At 43.1% G+C, this 15,757-nt stretch overlaps 1 protein-coding gene across 1 annotated transcript in view; it reads right to left on the reverse strand.

Annotated features, from left to right (window-relative positions):
• The window catches only part of FBXO42 (F-box protein 42), a 72,255-nt gene that overhangs the window by 33,026 nt on the left and 23,472 nt on the right, over positions 1 to 15,757 (reverse strand). Inside the window, exons 2-4 of the mRNA XM_019541450.1 lie at positions 14,977 to 15,243; positions 12,183 to 12,299; positions 1,302 to 1,436 (exon numbers count right to left, since the gene is read on the reverse strand). Coding sequence (XP_019396995.1) covers positions 1,302 to 1,436; positions 12,183 to 12,299; positions 14,977 to 15,226 — 502 coding nt within the window. The 5' untranslated portion in view covers positions 15,227 to 15,243. The remainder of the gene's footprint in view (positions 1 to 1,301; positions 1,437 to 12,182; positions 12,300 to 14,976; positions 15,244 to 15,757) is intronic.

The raw sequence follows: 15,757 nt of genomic DNA on the forward strand, positions 1-15,757 counted from the left end.
GGTTTAACATGCTAAATTTGGAATGTCATGTCTTACAGATCCCCAAATTAATCTGACCATTGTTCACAATATCAATGGGAGGGACCCTATTAATATGGGGGAAAACTGGGACCCCTTCCAGCATCACAATAGCCTCATCTCACCAGCATGCCACTACAATGACATACGAACGATACATCTTGCAGAGAAAGAGAAGTGCACACAACCGTGTGGAAAGGAAAAGGCACAGTGCAACAGTAGGGGGAGAACAGAGAATCCAGATTTGAAGCAAAGGAGGAATAGGAAACGTGGGGCCTGCACACAGCTGACATGGGGAAGAGTGGACAACCTGATATAGGGTAGAGGTTTGGAGGCACAGGCACAGGTTTAGGCCTGGGGAAAGAACTGGGGACATAAACCCCGCAAACATAGTGGACAGAGGGAGTTTCGGGGACCCCCCAAGATAGAATGGGGAGAAGACAGCAGTGCACAGGGGACAGGGCATGGAAAGCGAGAGAGCCAAGGTGCATGTCATCAGCTTAGCCTGCAGCAGGCAACCTCCTGGCTAACATAACCAGCACTCCAGTGGGTAGCTCTCTGCATCTGTCCCATTTCATTATAAGGAGGAAAACAAATGCTATTTTGTTTTTTTGTTTTTCATTTATAAAGAGCTTCCCTGCCTTCTCTAGTGGCACACGCTTGCCAAACCTCATCTCTCTGAATTCTGGGTTATGTGAAAAACACAAACACGCTACATACGTGGATACATTATACGTGTTTAAAACCCCTAAGGGAAATAAATTCTAGCCCTTTACTGCTCTAGCTCAGAAATGCATGGACTACAGGAATGTACCTGTTTCCCACACTCCCTGGTTGCTGTAGGTAACCAGCACAGACATGTCTTATCCACTGCTCAAAAATACCTACGCTGACAACCCTGCCTTCCAACCAAAGCAATGCAAAAATACCTACGCTGACAACCAAAGCAATGCAAAGATCTCAGTCCTCCTAGGACAATACCTTCTGTCAGCTTTGGCTTGCAGGGCTCAGTGCAGCACAGATGGCATTGAACAGTTTGCTGGAAACACAAAAAAACACCTTTTCCCACAGTACAGTACAGCACAGCACAGCACAGCACAGTACACTGTATGGGGGGTCCTTACACAAAGGTACTGCACAGCACGATAGGTTAGGGCAAGCTCAGGATCAAGTCAGCATGGTCCTGAGGAGAAGCTATGCTTCAATATAGCTTGGTAGTTTATTACAAGAAATCGGCCTAAGGGTTAGAAAAGATCTCAAACATCATCTGTCCCTCCTCTCACCTGATGCCAGAGGCCGGATCCACTCTTTGCTGTTTAGGTCAAGTCTCCAGAGGTCATTGAATGCAGCGTTGCAACTGCTTTGCGTGCAGCCACCAAACACATACATTGACTGATTAGCATCATAGTAGCATGCACCTAGAAGAGGAGAGCAGAAAAACACCGTTACAATCAACTCCCATGCTCCCAAATATAAAATGGAGCTTCAAATGAGGGCCAGGAACTGCACCAAAAAACACATTATAGTCCTTTTAGTAAAGGTTGACTAGGGTAGTGTTACCTCAACTGGCATAACCTGAGCAAGTTGAATCTAAGGTGATTATCCAGTTAATTGGACCTGTTCCTAAAAGTGCAGAGAAAGCTGTCATCTCCGAAGCTCACAGTTAATTAGATTAGCTGCGACTAACATACTGAACAGGCTTACTTTTTCTAAGCTACTCCATGTTGTTTCTGTAGCTGCCAAATGTTACTGAGGTACATACCTGTCCCGGGGAAAAGGCCAGGAACTCATGTCCTTAGTTTCCAAGACCGGTAGCGATGAATTCCGTGCCTTCTTATCTCGTCTTATCTTATCCTTCCCATTTTATTAAGTCAAATAAACCAGCTCATTAAAGTAGCTTATATGTTATGTTAAATATTTGCCCCACATATTTTAGGAGAAAGAGACTTAGGTAAGCGCAGAGAAGACTTCCAAATACAGCTATATTTAACACCACCTAACCCCAAATTTGCAAATGCTAACAGTAGGGATTAAGAGAAAACTTGATATGTGAAATGTTATGTTAACAGATATGCAATAAACTACAAACACAACAAGGAGGTAAATGGGAAACTGTCAAGGGCATTGAAGAAAACTTAGATTCTTATACAAAAACAAAGGATCTTTTGTGCTCATGTTCCTTATCCCACTGTACCATCACCATGGGATCCAAACCTTTGACAATTAACACAAAAACACATAGAGCAGACAGAAATTAAGTAGCTTACATATGGTCTTAAAAGCACTATTTTTTTTTTATTTGACCCTCTTAGAATCTGAAGATTTTCAAACCTCTACCCTATCCGGACAGAACAGGATAGTAGCAGTACTTTCTTCCCTCCTTGAATCCTGCATTTCGTCTTAGTTATAATTTCTTTTAGTACAATGCCGCAATTCTCAACCATGGTGCGGTGGCACCCTGAAGCGCCTTACGAGCCTCACCTGTTGGGCTCTGAGTTCTTTGCAACAGAAAAATTGCTCTATTATTTTTCCATTGTCGAAAAACAAGAAAAAACTAAGAGCTGGCACTTTCCAAAATCTAACAAGGGGTGTCTTGAGTCCAACGAGATTGAGAATCATTGGTATAGTGCCATTGTTCCTCTTTCTAGAGTTACCCAATACCTGCAGCGTAGCAAGGACATTTTCCATACTTCGTCTAACCTAGGCAGAGATTGCGATCCGATTGACAGCTAATAGCGTAAGGTCCTCTAGCCAAGACAAATGTCAGGGTAAGGCCAGGCGAGGAAGGCAACTGGAAGGGTTAGCTGAGCTTTGACAGAGACTATGCGCCTGCTGCCTGTAACCTGACTTTACAATCCGGGAGGGGGGTGTCTTTTCAGATCCTTGGCTATTGCAAAAGATCAGGTAACAGCTGTCAGCCAGCTGCCAAGCTGTGCAAGGGAGAGGGATTCTCCTATTTTGACAACAGACCTTTCTATAGATATTCATGCTCCCCCCCTTAATATTAGTCTAATCTACTGAACTCTAGATGGGGCTATGCCTCAAGCCTTGAAGGACAGCTTAATTATGCTCTAGTGTAAAATAGCATTTCAAGAAGACAACCCATTATATCAATGCTCTGCGATTTACAATGGCTGCCTAGTGGTTTCCAAATGAAGCATAAGGTGTTGGCTTATGTCTTATAAAAGGACATACATAGTTCATGATCTCCCTACTGAAGTGGCATTTCTCCACGTGCAATTTTAGTACAACTGTTGTTAAGCTGTCAGTCTGATGGCTTGAAAGGGAAGGGTAGTAACAGCCATCTTTCACAAGTGAGTCCTCCATCTGAAATTCAATCCTACCCTTGACATGAAACCACAACAAAATTCAAACCTTCAGGGCTTGTTGCAAGATTAATCTACCACATTTTTTAAAATATAAGGCACACTTCTTAAAGTCAAGTAGTTCTTCTAAAAAAGGCCTCCATTTTAAAGTTAAAAAAAAAGGTAAAATCACAGAGGATGTTTCCTTGGTAATGCATCTTTACGTGACATTTTGCATTTTTCCTTCAACTGAGTATCGGAAAAACTGGGTGCATCTTAAATGTGAAGAAATATGGAATTTTCTCAGTGCTGTTGGCAAAAAACACATTATGATTTGGAATGGGAGGAAGTTTATTTCTGGCTGCTGATTTTTATTGTAGAAATGGGCCTCCCTGGACTAGTCATTGCATCTATGTGCTTTTAATATTGCATAAGGACTCGGAGGTCTGCAATAGCACGTTTCAAAAAGTTTGCAAATGGCATTTAATCTCCTGGGTGTGCATCCTCAACTTCCTGTCTTTGGCTTAGTTCTCTGCTTACACATCCACCCAGAAAGATGACCTGAAATGTCAGTATAGGTTTAAGAGCCACTTTAGGAGGCACCACTAGTACTTTCCCAGAGAGACGGCACCACGGATTAGCCCTTAAGAGACAACTGGGATGCACTGACCGAACGTGCATCCTGTACATAAGCTTCCCACCATTTACTCCAATTATACACAGAACAGCACTGATCAAAACTGCAGTGTCTAATACTAAGCACATAAACCTGAGCTATGTCCCTCTGAGGTAGAAGGAAGGAAGGGGAGGTTGCAGAAGTGCATCTTTATTTTAGTACATGCTCAGGGAATCTCCAAGGGAAAATAAAAGCTAAGAGGAAAAAAAAGCACGCTGTAAATCATACCCACAAAAAAGATGCACGTAAAGCAAAACTGCGGTGTTCTAAGCTCTGGGAAAGCTAAAAGATATCAGCTGGGGTTTGGAAGAAGCCTGGATCATTGTCCTTGCAATGGCAGGTGATATATTGAACAGAGAAAAGCAAATGAGAATGTCAAAGTTCAGCAGCCATCCTATGGTATAGAGCAGCATATGGCTGGTGATCTACCATGGAGGTGAGGGGTAGCTCTAATTATGCAAACAACCTCAGCCCCAGAGCTGGAGGTTCAAGATCAAGCACCGTCATAAATAACCTGCCAGACAAGTGAAGCAATGCTGTGAGACCAACAGTACAGGGGAGGACAGCGTTCCCACCAGGAAGACACAAAGGCTGGAATGAAAGGAGGAAATGCAAGGTCTTCTGGTGCTGCACATTTTACAACAGGACTCAGGTCTGGCAGACCCCAAGATTTATTTTCTGTTGATGTAAAACTCAAGGCATATGTGTCCTGAGGACACAGTGTAGTTTGCAAAATTACAAGCTAAAATGAATGAATATCTGGGTGGAGGTAACAGGAAGTAAACCATATTTGGAGACTGTACAATCAGAAGGGACTTGTGATCATGGAGGCTGACCCCCTGAATAATATGGGCCACAGGACTTCCCTGAATAAACGTGTCTCAATTAGAGCAGTATTTTTTAGAAACAGCAGCGAGGGAAAGTAGAAATGGGAATAAAGAGGGAGGATGGACAGCTCATCTAGCTCTTGTGGCCAAAAGTGTTTTTAGGGCAGATCATTATGGAAGGTCACTGCTCACGGGATTTATTCTGAACTCAACTCACTTTATTCTGCACCAGCAAAGGATAAGGACGCCTCTGGGTTTCGCTGATCAAATGCCCCTTCCATAAGTCTTCATCCCAGAGATGTGTTTGTAGCAAGAATGACTCTTTTTAACACAGCCCACCCAGAGACATGCAAGTCATATTCATCCTACCAAGGAAAACCACTATGCCTGAATGAATTAGGAGCAATAAAACAGTACATTCAACCACTTAGACACAATAACTCCACTCAGCAGGGGAAGCAATGAAGCCCCTCTCATCCTTTGAGAAGTGCCCCATTGTCTGACCTGTGACTTCTCATGCAGATCACCTGCTTCCTCTATTGAAGGCCCATAAAAAAGCCAATAGCTCTACTGCCCTTGGCTTTCACTTAAAAAAGCAGAGCGGATTAGCTGACCACACAGCAGGAATTGGGGATTTGCAGACCGAAAACATGCAAGGGCAATGGTCCAAGTCAACATCTGATGCAAGAGTACAATCGTTTGGCAAGCACAAACGCCGACTGGCACACATACTGTGTTAGCGGACCCCTGGGTAATTCTACTGTTTCTTCTGTTTGTCCTACTTGAGTTAAACGAGCCATTTCTATGTTACCAAAGAGGTTAACCTGAACTACCCACCCCTTCCCCTGTCCCCAAAGTAAAATTACTACATGGGAACACAAACCTGAATTGTTGATAGCAGTTATACTATCAGGATGTACTGATAGGGACACGGATGGATTTCAGGATGATGCGTCTGCTTACTTCAAAGTCAGGCCAGTTCACCTTGCTGCTGTAGCATCTTTTTTATATACTAGAGCTGGAAGCGGGTTTCGTGATGCAGGTAAAACAGCCAACTAAGACTAAGGCCAAATATTGTACAGTGGGTCTCCATATGAAAATATGGAAAGCCAAATTTCTACAGGCAAAGGCCAGGGTACTAGACCAACTGCTACCCTCTTATATCTCTTGTGGAGTTTAAAAAAAAAACAAAAAACAAAAAAACCCCAGACATGTGGACAAGTTTAGCTTCACTTTATGCACCTTCAACAGAGTCATAATGGGTTTGTGTTTTCCATTAGAGACTGCCTGATGGATTTCCAGCCAAACTGCCAACCAATCACTTGCTAATTGAGGTAGGTTAAGAGTTGTTGGAGCCTGCTTACCTCAAGTCCCAGCCAACTCATGCAAAGCAGGGTGGCCAATTTATTATTTTTGAGCAGGGGGAGGAGGGGGTGGCAGCATTCTTCTCCTCTATTTGGATTGAAAAAACAAGCCAGCCAGAGAGGCACCATGACGTCTGTACAGCATGTATTTTAATCCTAGACCAAAATAATTTAAACTTTCATGTTTCTCTTCAGTAAACCATTTAAAGCTTCTAGTCCATAAAGGCAGCTCAATTTTTATTTTTATTTTTTTTGCATAAAAAGACAGTACTGCTGAAATTCCAGTTCTACATCTTTAAAAGGGAGAGTATTAAGCCCTGAAGCAAGAAGGAAGGTGAGGTCATGATAGAAGTAGCTCTGCTTAGAGGTTTGTATGGGGCAGGAATGAGAATTTAAGACCACAAGGGAGGTTTTCCTAATAAAGTCAAAGGAACTTGGGCTCCTAACATCCAAAGCTTCTCGTAGATAGTGACAGTGGTATATTTTTATGACAGGAAGTGTTAATAATCTGTTAATCTGTTATTTTTACAATAACTTGGGGATACTGAGATCAATAGCGACTGCAAAGCAAACTTTCTAACCCCTACATTCTATCTGCTACTGCTGTGCATTGCATCGGACTCTCACATAAGAGTATGAAAGAAGCAATGCAAAAAGCAGTGGACTAACAGAAGAGGGAAGACTAGGTCCAACAGGTACACTCATTTGGTAACTGGGTAGCAATTAAAGTGCATGAGTTAAGGCTATTTCAACTTTAAGGAGGCCGAGCAAAGTCCGGTTTAGCCATTTCAGCTACTATAGCAGTTGCTTTAGTAGGTCAGGTCAGAAGTATAAAGAAAGGCTGCCTTCTCGTCTTAGCAGAAGGGGAACCAATTAAGTCAGTGGTCTATTTACATCCAACTTCTTTTTCCACACCACTCTCCAAAATGAGGGTGCTTTTCCCAGGAATTTTCCTTATCATTTCTAGCTGATGAACAAATGTCAGGCGTTTATACATATATATTGTGGTTTCCTTAGTGAAAGATCCCAAAGTACTTCAGTAAAACCAGTAAAAATATCTGTTTTCACCCATCCTTGAAATGCTGAAGTGAAATACAGCAATAAGGTGTTTAAAAACCTGGCATGTGGCACTAGACAAAAATGAAGGCTATTGCCCCCCTGGAACTGAGAGAAATATAATGAACTACAGAAAAGGCATCAGCTACATTTCTCAGTTTATCTCCTCCTGCCCCTTCTGGGTAGGGACATCTCTCCCGGACAGTTGGCAGCCATCCAAACTCTCCAATGATGAGTCATTTTAATTAGCAATGCCCTGATAACACGTTCCAACTACTGAAGGGGAAAAATGGCATTTAAACAAAATTACTGCAGAACTAAATGCACCAGGATTATTGATCTTTCGATGGGACGGCATTTTACATTCCTTTGCTGTTTTTCTTGGCTTTTGGAGGCAACTATGAGACTGCATCATTTGCTGGTGTTTAACACAATGAGTCACTGCCCTTTCAGGTTTCAGATTCATAAAATTAAAGGGCTGAAAGCCAACTGGTCAGGGGAAGGGGATGGGAGTAGCACTGGGGGCGAGTGTGGGGCTAATTTATGGCATGCCTGCCAAAAAGGTTTGCATGTATGGATGTGCAGTTTAGCTACAGTTAGAAATTAACAGCTGCTGCCCATTTGAAACATCCCCCCTTTGGAAACAGCTCCAAAATGTCTGTGTATTCACACCCTTAGGAATTCATTTAAAATCCTTGGAAACTAACACTTTGCTGCCGGATGCATTAGCCTTCCCCAAACTGAAGTCCTTCAAAACACCACAACTTTTCTGTTTACACAGCAGGCAAGCCCTGGAGGAGTAACTCATCATGTTCTCGTTTGATCCGGTAGTTTTATTCTTTGTCCTATTGGTTCATTTTGTTCACAATATGCAGTTTGAATTGCATTTGCATCTTCAGCACCCATTCTTTGTACGGCTATTTTAATGATCCTCCCAGCTGCTCCCACCGGTCCTACCAGGACAAATCAGCACCCATGCTTGAGAGATGCAGCATGCCCATTCATGCAGATCCCTCTGCCACTGGTTTGAATATTCCACAAAATTAAAACCTCCAGCCCACAAGTAACAGCTCATCTGCACCATTTTCTGCCCTCCCTCGCTCATGAGACAGGAAAGGATTTTCCTCCTCCTCAGCTTCCTTTTCATAGTTTCTAGGGTCGGAAGGGACCTGAGCAGATCATCTAGTCCGACCCCCTGCCATGGCAGGAAAGAGCACTGGGGTCAAATGACCCCAGCAAGGTGTACATCCAGCCTCCTCTTAAAGACCCGTAGGGTAGGAGCCAGCATCACTTCCCTTGCAAGTTGGTTCCAGATCCTAGCGGCCCTGACTGTGAAGTCGCGCCTCCTGATATCTAGCCCAAACCTACCCTCTGCCAGCTTGTGACCGTTATTCCTGGTCACTCCTGGCAGTGCTCGGGGGAACAGAGACCCCCCCTCAGCCTTCTCTTGTGGAGGCTGAACAGGTTCAGGTCCCGTAGCCTCTCCTCATAGGGCCTGCCCTGCTGCCACCTGACTGTGCGGGTGGCCTCCTTTGGATCCTCTCCATGTTGTCCACATCCCCCTTGAAGTGCGGCACCCAGAACTTTTAAGATTTACCAAAATCCTTGTGCTTCCATGTTATTTTGGGGCATTGGTCCCAACGTGGATCACCACCAGTGGATACTCCCCAGGCTATTTCAGAATCCCATCCAATACTGCATCTAATTTTCACACTTTTTCCTATTATCCTTGTGTCCTTTGCTGAATTCTCTGTGTACTCATTAATAGCAACATGTCAGTGATAGTTGTTTGCTTTCTTTCATGGGGAGGATTTAAGAACCTCACCTGGTAGTTGCTTGTTTCAGACTGCAAAGACGTCCATGAGGCTTGTCTCTATACCTTTCCGTTCCATTTCTCCTGGGACAAATCCCTCAACAGCTCAGTCTGATAATAACTTGATACTTATCCAAGTTGAAAGCCTCCCGGTTCTTTCCCTGTTACAGTCAAATTGCCAGCGCACTTCTTGGATTTCTACTCTCTCCAGTTCTCTTTTTACTGATGATTTTCTTTGTGGTCTTGCACCTTTTTCACACCCCGGGAAGTTCTATGTAGCACCCAAAAAATGCTGAAACTTGAGCTTCCAGAACATGCATCGCACTATTTATTTGCATTATCGTAGCACTCATCAGCATGCAGTTCGCACACCTGAAATCTCACCTGTCTTCTGGAAAAAAGGGAAAGCACAGCAGATCTGAGGCAGGTTAAAGCAGTGGTTTCCTCATTGTCCATATCTGCTACTGACACGGAGCTGAGTAGAGACTGAAAGAACTACATCATCTCCTCTGAAAACTCCCGTCTGCTGCTCTGCTTACCTGGCAACTGGCACATCCTATAAGCCTTGCTGATGAGCTGCAACCTTTTGCTAACTGGAAGCAATGACTAACAAACATCAAATACTGGGTCTGATCATCTCGCCTAAGCACAGCCCTCAGAGAAACAGACCGTGGTCACCTGGCCTCTTCAGGAGCCCAAGACCCCACTGCTCGAGTTCACCAAGTCCCTTTCCTTTCAACAGCAGGATCCTGTACTTACCTCCCTCTGGAACTCCTGTTTGCCACTTTCCTCCTCCTATTAATATCATCATCTTTTTAGACTGGACTCTGTTTACAATACGCTATACTGAAAGGTATATGCAGGAACAGTTAAAGAGTCCTTGCTGCCATAGATGAAGCTGCACTGAAGCAATGTTAATGGGTTAAGAGTGGGTAGCCAGTCCATTGACATAAAATAGAGTATTTGGAGAAGTCCACTACAGCCCAATTTAGAAAGGCAAGAGGCTCTTCTGGAAGCTTATACTACTTCTCTAGAGCAGTGTGCTAAAAGCTCTTGAGAATGCATGCCAAATATGGGTATCTACTGAAGAAACCAGGTTATCCACCTCAAACAATGAGAGGAGGTATTCACCTAAACTGAAACTACAGCTACCTCGTACAACAAGTCAAATTACTCCTACGCAAACTCTGCCAGGAGCCCTGTAGACTCCCAGCACCGTACTCATGCTTCTGGGCAAAGAGGCCAAAGTTGTCAAACAAGGCTGGCTTGAATTTAGGTGTCTAAAGCCACACTTCATCAGCTGTAGTACTTGACCTGTGGAAGCTGAAGATTAATGGCACTTTAAAAAATGAGATATGTATGTTTCCAAACAGTGGCCCAAGCACCATGCTAAACACACACGAGGGAATTTGCAGGGATTAAGTAGATAAGGGATTCTGAATAAAAAGATAGGAAACGAAAAGTCAAAGGTCTAGGAACCAGAACATACTAGAAATGCTTACAAATCTTTTGACTTGAGTCACTCGTAACCAGGAAACCTCTGAAAAACCATATTCTCTTGACTGTAGCAATGTGCACTATGTGACGCAGTAGTCCCCCATGTTATTTTTATGCTTTTTAATTTAAAGTGAAAAAAATTAAACGCAAAAAAGGAGAGCTCCTGATTTTCCTCATTTATTCAATGGGAGCTTTTTGTTGTTGTTGTTTAAAAACCACGTTTCTTCTCCAGGAGTACAATATATTGCACCTCTTCAAAGACCCATGATCCCAGGTGGGAGTTCCAGCAGACATACAATCTTTAGCCAGCCATCTCTCCCCTGCTTTAACAGAAGTTGTGGGTTTTTTCAGAGCATGTTTGACATTATAATGTTTTCAAATTGTGGCTTTCATAGGGAGTTGCACTTGATTTTTGGAAGTTTGTTTAATCTGAAAAGTTAATGCCAGTAAATTAAATATCATTTACCTTCACCCCCGTACTGAATACAATCAAGTAAATGTTACCAGAGAATTGAGGAAAATACACAGGAAATCTGCAAGTCATCTTCAGACAGTTTACTGGCACTGGTACTTCAAAATGAGCTATAAGCTGTGGCTTCTTTGTGTTTAAGTAGGACAATGAAACCTTTGAAGAGCACAAAGAGTCCACCACAATTTCCTGCACTGTCTCCTATACTCCTTTTGGCAAGAGGTCACATATTCTGTGCATCACTTAATAAGTTATGACTTGGAATATGAAAGTTTTATGACTGCTTGCTTTTGGAATCCTACCATGCACTTCATGATTACTTTACAAAATGAATCTCTGTTCCTTTGAAAAGTGGTCTGCCTCAAGGGTCAGGACAAGAGACAGAGATAGAAACGAAATGTTTGTTATATATTTGTACATTAACTAGTGCAACAGAGCTGGAATGTCTAGATCTGAGAGCAACATGGATGATTTCATTTGTACGCCTTGCCCTAATACGAACATTTCTTCCCTATAAATTTGGAAGTAAAGGGTGTGTGTGTGGGGGGGGAGGGCCAAACAAGTCATACCCATAGCAAAATCTGCATTCCAGGTTAGCCTCCTCCTAATACTGCTGAAGTGTATATAGATCTCCTGCAGAAGCTAGCAAGTGCATAACCAGCTGCCAATCCATAAGCCACACCGAAGTCACTGCACCCAAGTCATTAGAGTGACATTTCTGCCAGTGCAGCCACTAAGAACTGAGAGAGACCCAGAATAGTCATAGGACGAAAATTTAAGGCTAGCATTTCCAGGAGCTCTCAGTAATTCAGGAACACAAGTCTCGCTGACATTTGCTCAAGCACTGCTGAAAATCCTCTGCTAACTGTGTTAACATTTCTTCCTAATAACTTAGCAGTAGAAGGTCAATAATGGAAAATGGCTTATTGCGCATCCAGACTCTTGCACTGCACGTTCTGTGCTGGCATCAGTACAACATATTACACTAGCAGATTTAAAGCTTCTCCGCAGTTACAGCTACTGCTACATCTTGGGTCACGGCACAAACACCTCATTATAAATTCTCATGGGAAACCCGAGAGCTGCCTCTGGAAAGAAAAATGCACTGAATTACTAGATGGGCGGGATGAATATTCCTATTTTAAGCAGATACTTACTGTGCGAGAAGCGCTGCGTTATCGGGGTTCCAGGATAGGGATATGTGCGACTCTCCCACTGAATATTTCCTTCTTGGACTGCCTTGATAAAGCCATGATAACACTGATGGGCCACACCTAGATAAAGGAGACAACAATACTTAGCATGTTTCTGGGCATACACTGATTGCTATGAAACCCAGCAAGAAGAACTATTCCCTGATGATCAGGACAATTTTGAAGAAAGCAAGCAAGCTAAAATACAGTCAAATCATAAAGAGAGAGGGCAAGGTAGAGCTGACCTTAAAGACTAACTGAATCAATTGGTCTCATTCAGTTATCTGCAAGATGCACCTACACCTTGCCTTCTGCCTGACCTCAGCCTAACGTGGGTAAATACTCCTTCTCTAAATCACAGAGGTCACTATCTGACTTGCATTACTCTCCTTGATGATTAAGTGGTCCAAATCCATAGTCCATGTAATGGATATAATGTAGGCTATCCTGCTCTCTCTGGAATTCTTACCTGCTGGATTTGGGTTTTTTTATGATAGTTGGTGTAGTGAGCCTTAGCGGTCTAAAGAAAATCTCCCTAGGTTAATACCTATTCAACAGATATAAGACTAGTAAGAGAGAAGCAGCATGGAAGGCTTCAGCAGCAGGTCAGCGATTAGAGAAGGAGTCCTTGCATTTGGACACATGGATTACAACTTTTCCAGTGAAAACCTACAGAGGAGTCAACACAGCAGAGGACAAAGACTAGTAAAAAAAATCAGAACTCAGTAACAATTTACACTGTACCTCTACACTTAGCTTCAATTACCAGACAACTTCAGCAGCTTGATGATGGAATAAAACTTTGTGAAATCTAATCATGCACAAGTGGTAAACACAAGTTACACTCTACTGACCAAAGCCAGGTAAAGTGGACTATCAGTTCTGAAAGGCAGTTGGCTACCACACTCCAGAACTGCCTGACCAAGATAAAAGCACAATTAAAGAAGGGAAATATGTCAGAAAGCTGTATAGCTGGAGACTGAAAACTTGGGAGACCTTAACTTAATATTCCAAAGACCTGGACTACAGCCAAAAAGAAACATGGTGAATATAAGCTGGGGAAAGGTGTATGGATAATGATAAAAACCAAGTGTAACTAGTGGCCAGCCAATACCCTCCCTTAAAGACCAATGCAGTGCAGCTCAGTCTGCCAGCTGGAGTCACAAACACCAAAACGGCAGAGTAGGAGCTGAATGCTGAGGATGCCTGTACACTGGGTCTATGTAAGCGTAGCACACCTTTGGGACTTATAAGAGGTAAACAATCATGTACCTTAATATAAACATTTTAGCGCTCCATGATGCCAGATAAGGCTATTGTGTCCTAATCACCATGAACATTAACATCTGTGCATGACTACTGCTTCTATCAGATGAGCATCTGCTCTTTTACTTAGCAGACCTTTGAGGAGCTATAATGCTACAACGAAGTCCTAAGAGCCTGTCTACAACTACCGGGCAACACTCTGAAATAAATCTGCAGTTAATATTCCTATCAGAATATGTCTTAATTAAAAATCTGTTCATTTCTAAAATTACTACAGAGCAAACCTAGCTTCTTTGCCTGGGATTATGATGACTCCCTTGTAGATCAGGGCCAAGGCCAGAGCTGCTGCTCTGTGTATGGCATTATGGCTTGTACTGTGGGAGCCCAGACTCTGCCTCCAATAGTAAAAGTAGGGTCTGCCGAAGCTTTCTAGCTGCCTGGCTGCCACAAAACAGCTCAGCAGATGTTCAATGATCCAGGAACATCTGTTCCCACCAACATCCACAAAACATGCTGTGCCAAGTCAAGATGCTCACGCCTGGCACAGGATAAGATTTAGCTTAATGGAATCTTAGCATGAGCAAAAAATGCCATATTGCCTAGCAAAAGAACAAAGATCCTAGCTTTAGTTCACCATCATCTACCTGCAGCACACAGGCAGTTGCAGTTTATTAGAGAAACACAATACGCTTCATATTAGAACCTGGTGTTTAAGTGTTGTTTCAGCTGTGTATCTTCAGTAAAAGTAGAAGGTACTTCAATATACTCAATTGTTTCTCCATACTGGGGATCTGTGCTATGGACAGAAATCAAAGTGAAGACACTAGATCTTGGATTTTTTACTAAAAGCAAAGTGTTTCACACGCTGGGATGTGGCAGGAAGTTTCCAAAGTGAAGGTCTAGTTCCCTGAGCAGCTGAACCCCAAGAGGCCACAAAGGAAACAAACTGAATCATAAGATTTCAAAGCAGATGTATCCTGACAAACAGGAAAAATTAACGAGTAAAAAACAAACTAACCGGGGCCTTGGTTATGAGGGGCTATGGGGAATGGAGCAGACGGGATCTGAATGGGAGGGCGCAGCCGTGCACATTACCAAGGTCTAGGAGAGTACTAAGAAGTAGTAATCAGATGGCATATTAATCTTGCATGTTTTGATTAGCCCTTTCACACTTCCAAATCACATCACATGAAGTCTGCCAGCTCCGTGTCAGATCACTCAGTACATACAATACCTCATGTTTTTATAGTACATAAGACACTTCAAATCAAAGCCGCTAATCGTCTGTGCAGAGCAAGGTAAGCTTACGTTTTTGGTTGTTCTTCTAGCCCCAATTCCGCAAGCACAGCGAGACTGTGCAGATCCAGATTACTAATGAAGGGGATGGGGAAGCAGTGAGAGTTTAATGTTTAGTATGAAACAAAAAGTTGGACAGGAATATTAGAGGTGTCCATAACAAACAGGGACAGATTCTTACTGTTGCTGTTTGTACCTTTGATAAGTCGATACCACTGTTTGCAGACAAGGGCAGCGGTTTTGTGCTCCTGATATGGTGAGAGGAAGGACAAGATATATTCCAAAACCTCTTCTGGCAACTCCAACATTGATCTGTTATGCCTCGTCTCCTCAACCTCCAGCTCTGCGTGCGGCTCATCATCTTGCTCCATTGTCCCTTCCACCACTGCTTCTTCTGGGTCCACAGCCATGAAACTGTCATCTTCACTGTCAGAGGAACTGGCCATGGCATGCCACTTCACAGCTTCAAAGGGAAAAGAAGGAACACACATTAAGGTCATATAGAAAGAGAGAGCTTAAAATCCCCGAAAACTTGGGATATCATGTCATCTTGTATTGAGGAGCTGCGCGTGGGGTTTACAGTACGTTATACCTTAGTAAACTCCAAAAGGGAGAGGGATCCTCAGCGCTTCAACAGCAACCAGAAACTAAGAACAGGAATGAAGTAGCCGCCTTTCTGCTGCTCCCCTTTGCTAAACCAGTTTTGCTACTGAGTGCACTTCAAGGCTGTTGTAACTTTGCAGGGAGTGAGAGAGGGGGAAGAGGAGGAAGTTTTGTGCACCTCTCCCTTTGGGAGCTACCTGCTCCAATAGCTTCTCTTGCATTTCTGTACCCTATTTGTGCTGCTATATCGAGACAGCTTTAAGGGGAAAGCTGGAAAAAAAAATAAGCCTTCACCACCACTTCTTGTCTTTTTACACAGGCTGTACAATTCTGTTAAAAAACAACATAAATCCTATGCCAAAAGGTGTTTCAGT

This window comes from Crocodylus porosus, unplaced genomic scaffold, assembly GCF_001723895.1.
Source record: "Crocodylus porosus isolate Cpor-Errol unplaced genomic scaffold, CroPor_comp1, whole genome shotgun sequence".
NCBI lineage: Eukaryota > Metazoa > Chordata > Crocodylia > Crocodylidae > Crocodylus > Crocodylus porosus.